This window comes from Abramis brama (genome assembly GCF_963993115.1).
Source record: "Abramis brama genome assembly, chromosome: 7".
In the NCBI taxonomy this organism is placed as follows: domain Eukaryota; kingdom Metazoa; phylum Chordata; class Actinopteri; order Cypriniformes; family Leuciscidae; genus Abramis; species Abramis brama.
Genome location: NC_139969.1, coordinates 10,257,722 through 10,274,522, shown reverse-complemented (window position 1 = coordinate 10,274,522; position 16,801 = coordinate 10,257,722). Strand labels below are relative to the sequence as shown.

The 16,801-nt window shown below is 41.6% G+C and overlaps 1 protein-coding gene across 2 annotated transcripts in view; it reads left to right on the top strand.

Moving 5' to 3' along the window:
- Positions 1-16,801, top strand: part of LOC311086011 (NACHT, LRR and PYD domains-containing protein 1 homolog) — a 114,184-nt gene that overhangs the window by 19,451 nt on the left and 77,932 nt on the right. The window contains exons 11-25 of one of the 2 annotated variants that reach the window (XM_084118636.1): positions 229-1,894; positions 2,306-2,386; positions 2,505-2,576; positions 2,681-2,785; positions 3,185-3,337; positions 3,553-3,630; positions 3,757-3,851; positions 11,638-11,702; positions 11,964-12,040; positions 12,140-12,354; positions 12,489-12,745; positions 13,038-13,154; positions 13,393-13,537; positions 14,065-14,103; positions 14,622-16,492. In XM_084118636.1, the coding sequence (XP_083974762.1) occupies positions 229-1,894; positions 2,306-2,386; positions 2,505-2,576; positions 2,681-2,785; positions 3,185-3,337; positions 3,553-3,630; positions 3,757-3,851; positions 11,638-11,702; positions 11,964-12,040; positions 12,140-12,354; positions 12,489-12,745; positions 13,038-13,154; positions 13,393-13,537; positions 14,065-14,103; positions 14,622-14,902 (3,446 nt within the window). In that variant the 3' untranslated portion in view covers positions 14,903-16,492. Of the gene's footprint in view, positions 1-228; positions 1,895-2,305; positions 2,387-2,504; positions 2,577-2,680; positions 2,786-3,184; positions 3,338-3,552; positions 3,631-3,756; positions 3,852-11,637; positions 11,703-11,963; positions 12,041-12,139; positions 12,355-12,488; positions 12,746-13,037; positions 13,155-13,392; positions 13,538-14,064; positions 14,104-14,621; positions 16,493-16,801 lie in introns of those variants that run through there. The other variant, XM_084118637.1, reaches the window with a different exon arrangement.

The following is a 16,801-nucleotide window of genomic DNA, read 5'->3' as shown; positions in this document are numbered from 1 at the left end:
ACACTGTATCCATATAGCATATAGAGCTTGGTGATCTACATTACTGACAGCATTCTTTAGAAATTAGAGACTCTCACTAAAACACACAATTTTATAGTTTTTCTTTTTTTGTTAATAATTGTATTTTAATGATTTTACAATATTTTTGAAAAACAGTAGTTAGAATGCAATAGTAAGTGGTTTGAGTGTTACTGTATTTGCTCTTACATTTTGTTTGTTAATCAACAGGTTTTCCTTCAGGATCTCAGGAGATTGTACATCAATATAAGCTGTCACTCATACAGAAGTATGAGAATGAGTGGAGCTTCCTATTTGGTGAAAAAGAGTCATTTCCTACCCTCTATACTGAACCAGTGATCATTCAGAAAAATGAAAATGACATCTTTAAGATCATCAGTGTGGACAAGCTTTTGGGTTTTTTGTGTGTTATGGATGGTAGTTTCCAGTTCCATTATCCAGTGAGTGTCATTCTCCAAGGCGACTCTGGCAGTGGCAAATCCTTCAAAGCACAGAAGATCATGTTGGACTGGGCATCTGAAAGGTTATACTCTGGATGTTTTGGTCTAGTTTTCTATCTGAGGTGTGAAGAGCTGATGTGTATTTCTGAGGAGATGAACTTAATTGAGTTCTTGAGCTACAGCTGCAGTTTAACATCTGATCAGATCTCACAGATGTTACAGCAGTCATCAGAGAAGGTGCTTTTCATCATTGATGGATTTGATGAGCTGAGACTCACACAGGACATTTATGACATGTCAGCAAATACTGATCCGCTTCAGAAAGCCCCACCTGAGGTCATTATTTGTGGCCTAATGAGAAGGTACCTCATCCCTGAGTCCACACTGCTGGTCACCACCAGAACTAAGAACACTGTGAACAAGATGCTGAAAGGACCACAGCGTTTCTCTGAGATCATGGGCTTTTCTGCAAGTCAGGTGGACGGATACTTCCAGAAGTTCTTCAAGAAAGAGTTTGACTATGTGAGAGCAAATGAAACTCTCCTCAATGCCTTTTCCAAACCTGTTATCTGCTGGATCATCAGTGACATGTTCAGAGTTGGTGCAAATGTAACAAGTGGACTGGAAACCACCACCTCCATCTACGCTGACTTTGTGTCCACTCTACTGGAGCATCACTGCCAGGGTTTGAGTCAGTCCGTCCCGACTCTGCTGAGGAGCCTGGGTCAGCTGGCAGAGAGAGGGATGCTGGAACATCAGATCTTGCTTGATGAGAAAAGTGTGAATGAAACGGTTTCAGACCCTGATGGCAATCCATTCCTGTGCAAGTTCCTCATTAAGAGAAGAATCCACCAGGAGACGATGTTCAAATTTATGCATCTCAGCTTTCAGGAGTTCTTCACCGCTCTGTACTATGTCCTTCTTGATGAAGAAGGGTCCCAGAGGAAAGTGAGAGAGCTGCTTCACACTGTAGAGAGAGGATGGGCTCTGTCCTGTTGGTCTAATAGAGACTTTTCAATGACAGATGTAGAAGTTAGACATTCAGAGTGGCTGCAGCCTGTGATTCTGTTCCTCTGTGGTTTCTGTAAGAAAGAATGGATCCACTCATTCTTTGAAAAGCACAACATGGCCGTCTCTATCAACACAGAATCCCAGATTAAAGAATGGCTCAATCAGTGCTCACAGAGATATCAAAATGAACACATGCTGTTCATTCTCCATTGTCTCTATGAGCTCCACGAGAAAAGCTTTGTTGGGAAAGTTTTGGAAGGTTTAATTTTGATAGATCTGTCAAATATTCCACTGAAAAGGACAGACTGTTGGGTGTTGAAGTACTGTTTACAGTGCTGTGAACACATCAGAAACCTGAAACTCCTTTTAACATCTGAAGATCTGAAGATGCTTCAGCCTGAACTGTACCGCTGTAAAGAGCTGTGGTGAGCGAAACTTTGAGCCCTTTCTGACACGTCATCAACACATGACATTTTACAGCATTTACATTTTATTTACAGCAATTTCAAAACATTCACTTCTCTTGGAGCTCTAAATGTAAATTGTATCTGTTTCAATACGTATGCAATATCACACAAGCAAGAATGCTGTAGTACTGAATATGAGCAGAGCTGTGATTCAGCCTCCTGGGTAATCTGATATTCAGTATTACAGCCATTATTGTGAGATATTGTTTTGATGCTCCCATACTTGCTCCCATACTTGATGCTCATACATACTGTGTAAAAATGCTCCCATACTTTAGTCTGAATCACTGCAAACACACACAAGCCCAGAATTACCTGTTTGTGTAATAAAGATCAAATCTGATATACTGTCTTTTTTTACTTTCAAAGGTTGATGATGGATCACATTTCGGACGATGTTGTTGGTTTGATCTCAGCTGCTGGTAAAGGGAAAATTCTGCATAAACTCAAGTAATGTATAATTCATTTTAGAATAAAATTGTACTCATTGCCATATTCAGTTGTTCAGTATATTTAATCAAGTTTATGTCATATCTAATAATGAAATACACTCATTAAATATTGCCAGTATAAAGAAGCCTGAAACCCATGAAAGATTTTTCCCAGAGATCACTGTGTCAGTCAGAGATGAAGACATCACGTATGAAACTCTTATCACTTTTCACATACAAAATTGCAGTCTCATCCTACCACCTGATGATTATTATAAACCTATACTGATGTTTATATCTGTGAATGCTTCAGGTTGTCTTTTAGCAGTTCAGTGATCACATCACTGACTCTAACCTGTCCAAGCTCAGTGGTTTCCACCATCAACTCTGTTGTACAGTTTAAGAGTTATCGACATTTGTAAGTGGAAGCTTCATTCTTTCTTTTCAGATATACCCCATTAAGAATTGCTGCCATTTACTATCAAAAATATATTTAAATAATTAGTACACCCAGAAATTATTTACTCACCCTCGTGTTGTTGCAAAGCTATAAGACTTTCATTCAACAAATTTGTGTTTCAGAGGTAAATGAAAGTCTGATGGGTTTGGTATGAGTAAATGATGAGAGAATTTCCATTTTTGAGTAAACTATCCTGTTAAGGATCTTACATCATGATCAGTAGATTTATTAGGTGTTTATTAGATTAATTTCTTTTTTATTTTTATTCATAAAAAATAAAAGCATGTATATCTAAGCTTTGAGCCTGAGAACCAGCATGTCACATTTACTACTTCATCTGGATTTTGTGTTGTTTAGCGTTTTTGTGGGAGAGGAATCTAGTCTGTTGGTGTTCCTGAAATCACTGTCTGATTTGAAGAAAGTCTGTCTGAATGGTTCACGTCTGAGTGACACATTTGCCGCTGAAATCCTGTCCCTCATACAGGCCTGTCCCAGCCTGACTGAACTCAGGTAACTGCAGTATCTGAGCATTCACAAAGGTTTTATGTCGTTTTCTTATTACTATTGTGAAAATTACAAAAATATCTTAACAGTTTGTTTTCCATTTGATTTCTCATACTAATTATCATAATAACTAGGTTTTCCCCAGCAGGCATTGAACACAATAAACCAGAAGTGTTTATAGTTGTAGAATTAATGAAGTTAATTTTTTTAATCTTTTTCAGGATAAATTCCAGAGATGGATACATGTTAGAGAAGTCCCTGAAGGAATCATTGAAGAAGATTGACTGGACCCTGAATGTGTAAGAGTTAAATATTAGACTTGTTTAAGCCATTTCTTTCAGTTCATTGTGAAGGTTGTGTTCTGTAGACATACAGAAAATGATAATTTTGCAGTCATCAAGAGTGTTTAATGTTATTCTCCTTAGCTGGGGAAATTCAGTGTTGATCAAGCCAGATGGGAAGAGATTCACAGTGGAGAAGCTGAACATGAAGAAAAGAGTGAGAGCAGAAATAAGCAGAAGTAAGCAAATAGTTTTTTTTTTTATATATAATCAAGACTCCTGCCATTATAACTCATATTCCTGAGAATAAACCAAATAATCTAGAGAACTGACAATAGTCAAAACATCTGATAGTAAAGCGTTCACTGTTGTATACATCATTAGAAAACCCACAAATGATGTTGATTTTATTTGAGTCTTACCGTTATTACAGTTCTGTTTTAAGCAATTAATATTATAGTTACTTATAAAGTTATTGGCCAAGTGGCAGGTAACTCAGGTTTATTTACCTTGATTTAATTAATTTGTTTTATTTAACAAATCCCACTTTCACTCTTACTTGGTGCTTTGGGATATGTTAATTTTAGGAGTCAGAAAACAGAATATAATCTCAATGTAATATGTAGTTCTCTTACGAGAGTACTCTCGTGTTGCGTAAGCTAGCTTACGCTACGGGAAAATCCCTTTTCTCGAGAATACTGAAGCCAAAAATTATCCTTAATTTTGCATTAGTTTAAAACGCATTTGCTGCACAGAGCAGACCTAGGCGAGGCAGCTCACGCGCCTATTGGTCGCTCTGCGGCAACTGCTGCAACCTATCGAGAGGCTGCTCGTGACGTAAGCACCAATGAGGGCGCGGGCGCCCTCAATCGTCACGGCCCGCCAGAATAGGCGTGGCTTATGCCCAGTCCCGATAGGATGCTCTTTGATTTTTCACCTCTTCAGCGAAGTATTCACATCGCTGGATCTCCGGAGAAGAAGCCTGCGCCGTCGAAGAGGCACTGCAGTGGAACGAGCATCTGCATTGCAGAACAAGTGACTGAGGAAGCCGGTCGTCTTCTCGCCGCCTTCAGCCGCCACTCCCACTGCGCCATCCAGCGCCTATATCCTTTCCTTGCTTCCGTGTGTTCGCCGCCGTGACACACACGTGTTATCCGCTAAAAGAGCCGAGGCGTTGTTGCAAATGCTCGTTCCTCCAAGTGCGGCTCGTGTAGAGCCCAGCTCAGTGTCGGGGACCGCCACATCCTGTGCGCTTCCTGCCTGGGCAGAAACCACGCCGAACACGCGCTTTCCAAGGGCGGCTGACACTTGTGGCTCACATTTGTGGCTCACGCTTTCTGACATGAAAGACTCTGACAGAGCCACCTTCCTCGACGCGCCTGTGTATCCTTCGGGTCTCTTCGACCCGTCTGTCAAAGGGTTTGCTGAGCGCTACACAGAGGTGCAGAAGACGTCGCAGACGACAAAAAGCAGCCGCCAGGCCGGAACACAGCGCCACTGCCACCTCCGCCGCCAGCTTTACAGCGCCGTCAGCCCAGGGACTCGCACCAGCGCTCATGCTCCTCGAGCTGCTGCAGGCCGCCTCCCCCCCGGGGACCCAGGCCTAAGATTGTGCTGAATCCCGAGCCTCCCAAGTCTTCCTGACCACCGTCAGAAGACGACGATGGTCAAGTCCCACTGCGGCCGGACCGCCATTGAAAACAGCACGCCTAGCTCTCGCAGTTCCCACAACAGAGGTGACTGGAGGAGTGTATTTCACAGCCAACGAGCCCGTTACACAACCCGCTCGCCTGTACTCAAACGCCGTTTTCACGGCGACCCAGATAAATCTCAAAAAGAGCATTATGTCTGTTGGTCCGGCTCACGCCGAAAGTGTTATAAATTTAGGAATTGTGCCCACTTCCCAGTGCTCAGCCCTACACATAAGCACGGCCCGTTCAGTGACATTCACTCACTTAGGGCTCCCGTCAACAAACACCAATTGTGTTTTAAGTGTAAGAAGTGTGCCCGCTTCTCAGCGCTCACGCTTACTAGTAAACACTGCACGCCCTGTGTCACATACACATATAGGGCTTCCTTCAATAAAACACTTCCCGGTCCCCGGGACAAGAGTGTTATGTGTGAATCAGCCGGCCGCTATTCTCAGCGCGCTGCTCCATTTAAGCGCTGTAAGCACAGCGTCAATGTATCAACCCGATCACGTCTCTGGGTCCCTGACACACAGCGACCAGAGCCCAGATACCATTCTACCCCTGGCCACACGTGCAGAAGCATGAGAAATGATCCCGGGCGTGTCAGAATGGGTGTTGAACATTGTAAAGCGAGGCTATTCGCTGCAGTTCGCTCGCAGACCCCCGCGCTTTCGAGCCAGGGTCGAAACCACGGTGAAAGGCGAAGTAGCCCACCTACTTCGTGCCGAGATAGCGAAACTGCTGAAAAAAGGAGCCATAGAAACTGTCCCTCTGACACAGAGCGAGTCGGGCTTCTACAGCCGGTACTTCCTAGTACCCAAAAAGGATGGCGGACTCAGGTGTTTGAACGGAGCCCTGATGAAGAGGCCGTTCAGAATGCTCACGACCAGACAAATCCTCGCACAAATTCGCCTGAGGGACTGGTTTATTTCAGTGGATCTGAAAGATGCTTATTTTCAGATACAAATAGCACCCCGTCACAGGCCTTTCTTGAGATTCGCCTTCGAGGGCCAGGCCTATCAGTACACCGTCCTTCCGTTCGGCCTGTCTTTAGCACCCCGTACATTTACGAGGTGCATGGATGCGGCGCTCGCTCCCCTGAGAATACGGGGTATACGAGTACTGAACTATTTGGACGACTGGCTAATTCTAGCGCAGTCAGAGGCGGAACTGATAACGCACAAGGCCTTACTACTCAGCCATCTGGAAGGCTTGGGTCTTAAATTCAATTGGACCAAGAGCTTGCTGTCTCCCAGCCAGAAAATCTCTTTTCTGGGAACAGATTTAGACTCTGTGTCAATGACAGCGTGGCTTACGTCACAGCGCGCTCTGCGAATACAAAGCCTGGCAGCGTCATTCAAGGTTGGTAATGTCACTCCTCTCAAAAGTTTTCAGAGGATGCTAGGTCTTATGGCCTCAGCCTCAGCAGTGCTCCGGCTGGGCTTGCTTCACATGCGCCCACTTCAGCACTGGCTGAAGACGCGCGTCCCACGTCGAGCATGGGCCTCCGGTCATGCACGCCTCAGGGTAACCCAGAACTGTGTTAAAGCTCTGGAGCCCTGGACGGCAACCGACTGCTATCAGTCAGGCGTGGATCTGGGAGCAATCTCGAAACTGAAAGTAGTCTCGACAGATGCCTCCAACTCAGGTTGGGGCGCCCTCTACGAGGGCAGGCCGACTTTTGGCCGGTGGTCAGGCCAAGAGAAGTGCTTACACATAAACTGTCTAGAGATGAAAGCGGCCGAGAACGCTTTGGTGTACTTTCTTCCCCTCTTAAAGGGCCGCGTCTTAGTCTGCACGGACAACATGTCGGTGGTGTTCTACATAAACCGCCAGGGTTGAAAGATCACGAAACCTTCACAGGATGGCGGAACGCCTCCTCGTGTGGTCTCAGCACAACCTGCTCTCGCTGAGATCGGTGCATGTGCCAGGCTGTCGGAATGTGGGTCCAGACATGCTGTCCAGGGACAATGTTCCCCCGGGGGAATGGTCCCTTCACCCTCAGGTAGTCCAATTGCTATGGGACACCTTCGGCAGAGCGAAAGTCGACCTCTTCGCGTCGATGGGCAACGCTCATTGCCCAAATTTTTTTACAAAGAACAGGGACGCGCGCTGGCCCACAAATGGCCCAGCCGCCCGCTCTATGCGTTTCCCCCAAATGCATTGTTACCACAGGCAATCAAACGAATCAGGGATACATGCTCTGTGCTCCTCATAGCGCTGCTTTGGAGGAACCAAGTTTGGTTCCCGGAGCTGATGCAGCTAGTTAGCATGGCCCCATGGCCGATTCCGGTGAGGAAGGATCTCCTCTCTCAGGCCAAGGGCGCGATCTGGCATCCACGCCCCGAGCTTTGGGACACCTTCGGCAGAGCGAAAGTCGACCTCTTTGCGTCGATGGGCAACGCTCATTGCCCAAATTTTTTTACAAAGAGCAGGGACGCGCGCTGGCCCACAAATGGCCCAGCTGCCCGCTCTATGCGTTTCCCCCAATTGCATTGTTACCACAGGTAATCAAACGAATCAGGGATACATGCTCTGTGCTCCTCATAGCGCCGCTTTGGAGGAACCAAGTTTGGTTCCCGGAGCTGATGCAGCTAGTTGGCACGGCCCCATGGCCGATTCCGGTGAGGAAGGATCTCCTCTCTCAGGCTAAGGGCGCGATCTGGCATCCACGCCCCGAGCTTTGAGCCCTGCATGTATGGGCTATCAACGGATACCCGTTGACCTCCCAGCGGGAGTGTTAAACACGATCACGCAGGCTAGAGCGCCCTCTACTAGATGGCTCTATGCTTCCAAATGGTCAGTGTTCTCCGGCTGGTGCTCGGCTCGAAACTTGGATCCACAATGCTGTGGGGTGACGGAGATTCTCTCCTTCCTACAAGAGCTTCTGGACGAGGACAGGTCCCCCTCCACACTCAAAGTGTACGTCTCGGCCATAGCTGGGTTTAGAAAAACAACGCATGGTCAGTCACTGGGTAGGAATGACCTTATCATCCGCTTCCTAAAAAGGGCAAGGAGGCTGAACCCTCCTCGACCCCTTTTGGTTCCTGTATGGGACCTTTCCACGGTTCTGGAGGCCATGAAAGGTAACCCCTTCGAACCACTACAGTCTGTGGATCTGCGGTATCTCTCGCTTAAAACAGTTTTCCTGATGGCTCTCGCCTCGGTCAAGCGGGTGGGTGACTTGCACGCGCTCTCTGTGAGCGCCACGTGCCTCGAGTTTGGGCCTAATGACTACAAATTCATCCTCAAACCGAGACATGGTTATGTCCCCAAGGTGCTCTCTACCCCTTTCAGAGCGCAAGTTATTTCCCTGTCAGCTCTCCCTGGGTCTGACAGCGAATGACGTGAATCTCCTTTGCCCGGTCAGGGCGCTGAGAATTTACGTTGATCGTTCTGCTGCTTTCAGAGAGTCAGAACAACTCTTTGTTTCCTTCGGTGGCCGCGGCAAAGGGCTAGCTGCCTCGAAACAGAGCCTATCCAGGTGGATAGTCGATGCTATAGCGTTGGCTTATACGTCCAAGGGCCTTCGTTGCCCTTTGGGTGTTAGAGCTCATTCCACCAGAGGCATGGCCTCTTCATGGGCCTGGTCCAGCGGGGTATCACTTCATGATATTTGTATGGCGGCAGGCTGGGCCTCTCCATCTACATTTGTAAGGTTTTATAACCTAGAAGTCCCTGCCCTACAGGCTAGGCTGTTATCAGTCTAAACGAAATGTCAGCAGTTCTGCTCAAATCAGATCTAACCAGACTGCGTGTTATGCTTATATTCTCATACAGAGTGGACTACAGTGCTACAGTGCAGGCTGACTAATGTCTGTCCTGACTGTTATACTGTGCTAAGCACCCTTTTTATTCTGCAGCTCAGGCTGACTGAGGTCCCTCCTGCCTGTTATACTGTGTCAAGCACCTATTAGTTCATAAGGCGACTATATTACCTTCTGTTATTCATTAGGCCCACTCCTCGTCGGCCTTCATATTACCCACTTATCATGTGTGCCCCGGGCACATGCCCTTGGGACAATGTTGTGGACGATACTCAGCACGCACGGCGTTTTACATTGGGTTCCCGTAGTGTAAGCTAGCTTACGCAACACGAGGGTACTCTCGTAAGAGAATGTCTCGGTTACTAACGTAACCTCGGTTCTCTGTAGATGAGGGAACGAGTGTTGCGTAACCCTGCCGTGCTTGTGCTACGTTCTGGTTTTGCTTCAGTTGATGAAAAACCAAAGAGCATCCTATCGGGACTGGGCTTATATAGGCATAAGCCACGCCCATTCTGGCGGGCCGTGACGATTGAGGGCGCCCGCGCCCTCATTGGTGCTTACGTCACAAGCAGCCTCTCGATAGGTTGCAGCAGTTGCCGCAGAGCGACCAATAGGCGCGCGAGCTGCCTCGCCTAGGTCTGCTCTGTGCAGCAAATGCGTTTTAAACTAATACAAAATTGAGAATAATTTTTGGCTTCAGTATTCTCGAGAAAAGGGATTTTCCCGTAGCATAACCTAGCTTACGCAACACTCGTTCCCTCATCTAGAGAGAACCGAGGTTACGTTAGTAACCGAGACGTTTCAAGTTACATAGTAATGTTCCTAACAGTAATTTAATAAAATCTGATCTGATTTTCTTTGCTTATAAATGTTTTATGTAGGCTAACTTATGAGTCTACTTATAAATGGCTGTATCTGGAAAAATATCTGTATTGTGTGCAAAAAGTTTTTGAATAACCCGTTATTTTGGACAAATGCTTGACGGTTTCACTTGTTCTTAATGGTGTTAAAGTGTTTATAATTGAGGTTTAAGTTTACACTAATTCGGGTTGTTTCAAACCCCTGCACACAGTCGGTCAGAACTGTGTAATGACATCAAATGTGGTGAAATCACTCTGTAGACTCCAAATCTCTTTAAAAGTGTTTACTGATGATAATTTCAATTTAACAGGTGTGGTTCTGGAACAAAAATACAGAAATAAACTTAAATGAGTGACTTACAAAAAATTATTTTAACATTTGTAAGTGATATGATTATAAGGCAATGATCTTTACAGGTATGAATAACAATAACTTTGAGTCCTTAATAAAAGTATTAAAGGAACACTCCACCGTTTTTTGAAATAGGGCTTATTCACCTTCTTTCCTACATTTAGATAGGTAGGCAAATGCATTTTTGTCTTAGTGCATGCATGCATTGTTTTAGTTTGACAGGGTCGGCGCTAGCTTAGCTTAGCATAATGAATGGAATCCTTTGTTGCCAGCTAGCATGTCCTGAGTAAAAGTGATATAAAAAATAAAAAACTCCACCTAATTACTTCTTGTGGCCTGCGTATTCACAACAAGTACAAATAGTGATGCAGATTAACACTAGGCGATTTCCTAGGCAGATATTGACTTATATATTAAGGACTATATTATGGGGAAGCACAGGCGAAGCACTGCTACATGGGCGTGATATCTCTGCGCCCAAGTAGCAGTGCTTCGCCTGTGCTCCCCCCTAATATAGTCCCAAGTCAATATCTGCATAGGAAATCGCCTAGTGTTAATCTGCATCACTATTTGTACTTGTTCTCAATATGCAGGCCACAAGAAGTAATTAGGTGGGTTTTTTTTTTTTTTTATGTCACTTTTACTCAGGGCATGCTAGCTGGCAACAAAGGATTCCATTCATTATGCTAAGCTAAGCTAGCGCCGACCCTGTCAAACTAAAACAATGCATGCACTGAGACAAAAATGCATTTGCCTACCTATCTAAATGTAGGAAAGAAGGTGAATAAGACCTATTTCAAAAAACGGTGGAGTGTTCCTTTAAGAAAACAAATAGAACAGCCATTCTGTGTAAGCCCGCAAGATGGCGCCCTTAGCGCATTTATGGTGACTGAACACATTTAAATCAATGATAACATGTACTCATAAATCACGCAATAATCTAACACATTGTCATATTTTACTGTAAATTGTGTGTATTACTCGCAGTAGCTATTATGGATACTGAGAAAGGGATAACAGGACGGCAGTATTACTTAGATAACACAGATTCCTATGGCGCAATGGCGCTAGATACATCTGAATCGCGGCATGAACGATCGGCATATTCTAACAAAACTGACAAAATACACTTACTTTATATTCACGCACACTGTATTACATCAGTAATATTCAGATGCTGCCAACAAACGTGCGATAAAGTGGAGTCATCTTGGAACAGCTCGCGTTCATTGCATCTGCTCGGTGCACCTGCCTTTCCTCCTTGGCACGTGATCGGTGATGACGTTGAAGGGTGCGATTGGTCAAATAACAGAGAAGCCTTTTGAACAGTGTTTGAATTGTGTTTTGTCTGACAGAAGGAGAGAGTTCATATTCTGGGTCTTGCTCCTCATTAAAAGTTGAGTCATCTTCAGCACAATCAGTGAGTAGAAGCAGAAGAGTCTTTCTTGTTATAACAATTATTATTTTTTGTTTGTGATATTTATGTGTGAATTAATTGGTTTGAATCTGGAGATAATTTTGAAGCTATGAAACATTCTACTAAAAACAGTGGTACGGTATTTCATTTAATTACACTATTTTGTAATCCCATTATTCAGAATGTTTACATTTAATCTTTTACGTACTGTAACATGACATTTTACAGGATAAAATATACTCTTTATACTTTTCTTTATTTCAGTCCTCAGAAGATGCAGAAGTGTTCACACCTGAACTACTTCAGGGAGATGATGAGGACAAACACAAGAATACATACAGGTATTGAACACTCATCTTATTTTTGGACATTGTTAGAATGTAAGTATACTGTTTTGACTTTATAAAGTTTAAAAATAAAATGAATATTATGTCTTCCAGGTCTGTGTGTCCACATGCTGGTCAGTTTCGTTGCAGTCTGACCAGCCTTGTGTTTGTGATGGAGGGTGAAGGAGAGGTGCGGTATAAAACTGTCTCATGGGATCCTCGTGTGTTAGATGGTTTGGGTCAGATGCAGCCAGCCGGACCCTTGTACAACATTGACTGTTTTCATGGTTCAATCTCGAGACTGCACCTTCCACACTGTGAAACCTCTGGTATGTTTATTTCTAATTATAATTCTCACAATTTGAGGGTTTAAATAATCAGCTTTGTTGGGAAAAAATCTGTATAACAATATGATAATATAACAATAAAATATACTAATCTATCATTCCTATGTGTTTTACAGAGGAAAACAAGGATGGTTTGGCTGTAGCACATTTAACTGGTGGTAATACAGCAATAATGCAGCCTCTCAAAGTAACTGAAACTCATGTGATGATTGACATCAGAGATCTCTCCATCTTTGGACTCTTAAAAAGGATGATCTTTCCTCCTTCCCCTATCTGCGCCCAAGTGCTTCTCTTTCTGCGTCCAATAACTGTGAGACATAGAGAAAACATACTGGATGTCCATTTGCTCCCATTGAATGTTCCACTGTCAGAGGTATCATTATTTTTTTTCTTGTTCAAATGAAAGCAAATGATTACATAATACTAATAAAATCTATTACACTCTGATCCGTATCATATTCCCCTAATGAGAGGCACACATTACTCATTACTTTTGAACATACATAAAATACATACTTGAGATGACTGTGGTGTAAATCTCTTAAGTGAGAGGACACTGTTTAGTCATTATGTGAGGATACTTTTCTAAAGATATTGGAAGGAACCATTTTTCTGTTACCTCTGGCTTTTGTATCTAAAAATTCACAGCCTTTTACTCCCTTAAGGTCAAGGACCAGCATGCAGAGAAAAACCACATTGAAACCAGTTCAAAGTGTTCTCTTACTCCGGGAACAGAATACGGTCTGTGTTGTCAACCAGAGGCATCTACAGTGCAGCCAGAGGTAACTTCATGTTAGGTTGCATAAACATGTCAGCAATATATTCTCAGATTTATAGTGATAATTAATATCACTAAAATGTCACTGAAGAGTAGATGTTTTCCTTGAGAAATGTTCTTGATTTCTAGTTGTTTTTAGCATATTTTTCATAATGAGTAATTTGTGTAATAGATTAACACTATTTTTTTCTGTGATTTTAGTAATTTAGTCTCTCGCCTTCATTTTGCTGTTCTTTTTTCAGAGTGAGATGTTTGAGTGTAATTTTGGTCCAAACTATCATCCCACATTTGAAGCGTTTGTGAATGTCAACATTGAGGAGGTCAAGCTGAGTCTTTCTGATAAAACTGAAGGAAAGGAAGTGTGGGTTCGACGAATCCTTCTCACAGGTAACGAATGACATGAGTGATAGATGTTGCTAGTATTGTAACTCTTTTTAGCGCATTGATACATTCGTTACAAAATTAAAATTATAGGAAAGATTGAATCTTTCAGTCTACACTGTAAAAAAGATTTTTTAATGTTCTAAATAAAACAGATTATTGGCATATGGTTTACAAGCAAATGCTATTTCAGTATTTCTGCTTGAAGAGTTTCATATTGAATTCAATGTTACTTGCTGATTCTTTGTAATTATTTGGGAAATTTACTAGTGATTGTTTCCTAGCTTTTTCCAAGTAAATCCTACTCCAATATGTTTCAGTGTAATCAACAATGCTTTATAAAAGTATTAAGTTGGACACTTACTAGGTGATCAATAGATTTAACCCATGTTATAATGTTATCTAAACCATTGTACTATACTCAATATGATTTGTTAAGTATTTATTGATTCATAATACTTACTTAACTTATATATATATTAAAGTTTTAGATTTTTCAGTGTTCAAATTTCTTTATTTCTTAATAACATCAGGTAAAGATGCAGACCCTCCTGCTCACAAAAGGCTAACAGGTATGAACTCAAAGATGTATTTCAATTAGTGCTGTCAAATCCATTAATCGCATATAACATAAAAGTGGTGTGTGTGGTATGACAGACCTCTGCGGAGGCTGGGGTGAAGTCGCGCATTTCCTATGCGTGGGTCCCCCTTGGTAGAAATCATGTTCTGAGGGCACAGTGATATGACAGAATGGGCACTTTCACGATTAAAGTGTGCACGCCACTGCATAAAGTTTGTTTATATAATATGTGTGTGTACAGTACCAGTATATGTATATATATATATATGTATATATATATATATATATATATATATATATATATATATATATATATATATATATATGTATGTATATGTGTGTGTGTGTGTTTGTGTGTATATATATATTATACATACATACACAAATACACACACATATTATATAAACAAACATTTATGTTAGATGCGATTAATCAATTTGACAGCAGTAATTTCAATTGATTGGTCTATCTATCGCACACAAACCTTTTTTGTTTTTTGTTTCAATCAGAATCTGTATTTGTGAAAAAACACAGGGATGAACTCATTGAAAGAGTTTCATCAGTGATGGCGATTGCTGATGGTCTGAGGACCAAAGACATGATTCCAGATGAAATTTACAGTGAAGTTAAGGCTGCAGACACACGACATAAGAAAACAAGACGGTTGTTGGATGCTCTCGACTCAGGAGGAGCTTCTGTAAAAGCAGAATTCTACAGACTGCTGAAGGAGAAGGAACCTTATCTAGTAGATGAACTGGAGTCTGGACCCAGTGGACTGCAGCAGTGCTAAAACTTTGGTCATTTTGAGACATAAACGCCAGCTCAAACGTTATACATGTGTATATATTTATAGAGAGAGAGACTTGGATGCTTATTTTCTTAAGTTAGCACAAGATTTGCAAATGATATTTCTGGCGCGAAACTACACAAGTTTGTGTAAAACATGATCATGTTCTACACCATTTTGGAAAGATCAAATGAGCATCTTTTGTATTTTTAAATCAATGGTATATAAAATATTGACGCTAAAGTCTTTCTTAAGTCTTTATGTAAGGACCAAACGTCTGCTTCCGTCATGTTCGTTTTGATATCTAGTTAGTTTTAATTTTCCCCTCGCTGGTGAAATGGTGCGGTTTTAGAGTGGCGCAGCTTGATTTTGGCCTTGTGGCTCAAGGTCAAAGACTATCGGCCCTGTCCGGCTCGTTGTTAGCCCTGGTACCAACTGGCCTAACAGTGGAAAAGCGTCTATTGATGAGTTGAGTAAAGTTGGCAGTAAATTCACAGATTCGAACTTCCCGGGTCAATAACTCGTGAGCTAAACGTTGTTACTACACAAATAACACCTCTTTTTAATCGTAGTAATGTAGACAAGCAGCTACAACCTAATTTTCCTCCAAACGAGCTTTCCCTCGCAGTGGACAAAATACATGGATCTCTATGCGCAGATGGCAGAGAAACAGATCCGAAGGGACCGTCTGCAAAGTGCAAAACCCGAAAAGCGTTACTACGAAAACAGTCAATAACTTCACTGTCACACACTATAGTGTCATCAAATTCAGTTCACACATCACTGCTGTCCTGATGGTTATACTACAACACTTATTTTGTATAAATATCTTTTTGCTTATTTTTTATGTTTATTATTTATGGAAAATATTCAATAACTGCACTGTAATTCACTGTATTGTTGGCAAATTCAGTTCACACATCACTGCTGTCCTGATGGTTATATTACAACACTTATTTGGGGAAAAATATATATTTTAAATTGCATATACAATTGTACTGTAAATGTATAATTTTTATGATTTTTATGAAAAATATTCAATAACTGCACTGTAATTCACTGTATTGTTGGCAAATTCAGTTCACACATCACTGCTGTCCTGAAGGTTATACTACAACACTTATTTTGGGAAAAATATATATTTTAAGTTGTATATACAATTGTAAATGTATGATTTTTATGAAAAATATTCAATAACTTCACTGTATTGTTGCCAAATTTAGTTCACACATCACTGCTGTCCTGAAGGTTATACTACAACACTTATTTTGGTAAAATATATATTTTAAATTGTATATACAATTGTAAATGTATATTTTTTTATGATTTTTATGAAAAATATTCAATAACTTCACTGTAATTCACTGTATTGTTGCCAAATTCAGTTCACACATCACTGCTGTCCTGAAGGTTATACTACAGCACTTATTCTGGGGGAAAAAATATTTTAAGTTGTATATACAATTGTAAATGTATAATTTTTCTATGATTTTTATGAAAATATTCAATAACTTCACTGTAATTCAATGTATTGTTGCCACATTTAGTTCACACATCACTGCTGTCCTGAAGGTTATACTACAACACTTATTTTGGTAAAATATATATTTTAAATTGTGTATATAAAATTGTAAATGTAGATTTTTTTATGATTTTTATGAAAAATATTCAATAACTTTACTGTAATTCACTGTATTGTTGCCAGATTCAGTTCACACATCACTGATGTCCTGATGGTTATACTACAACACTTATTTTGGGAAAAAAAATATACAGTTGTAAATGTATATTTTTTCTATGATTTTTATGAAAATATTCAATAACTTCACTGTAATTCACTGTATTGTTGGCAAATTCAGTTCACACATCACTGCTGTCCTGAAGGTTATACTACAACACTTA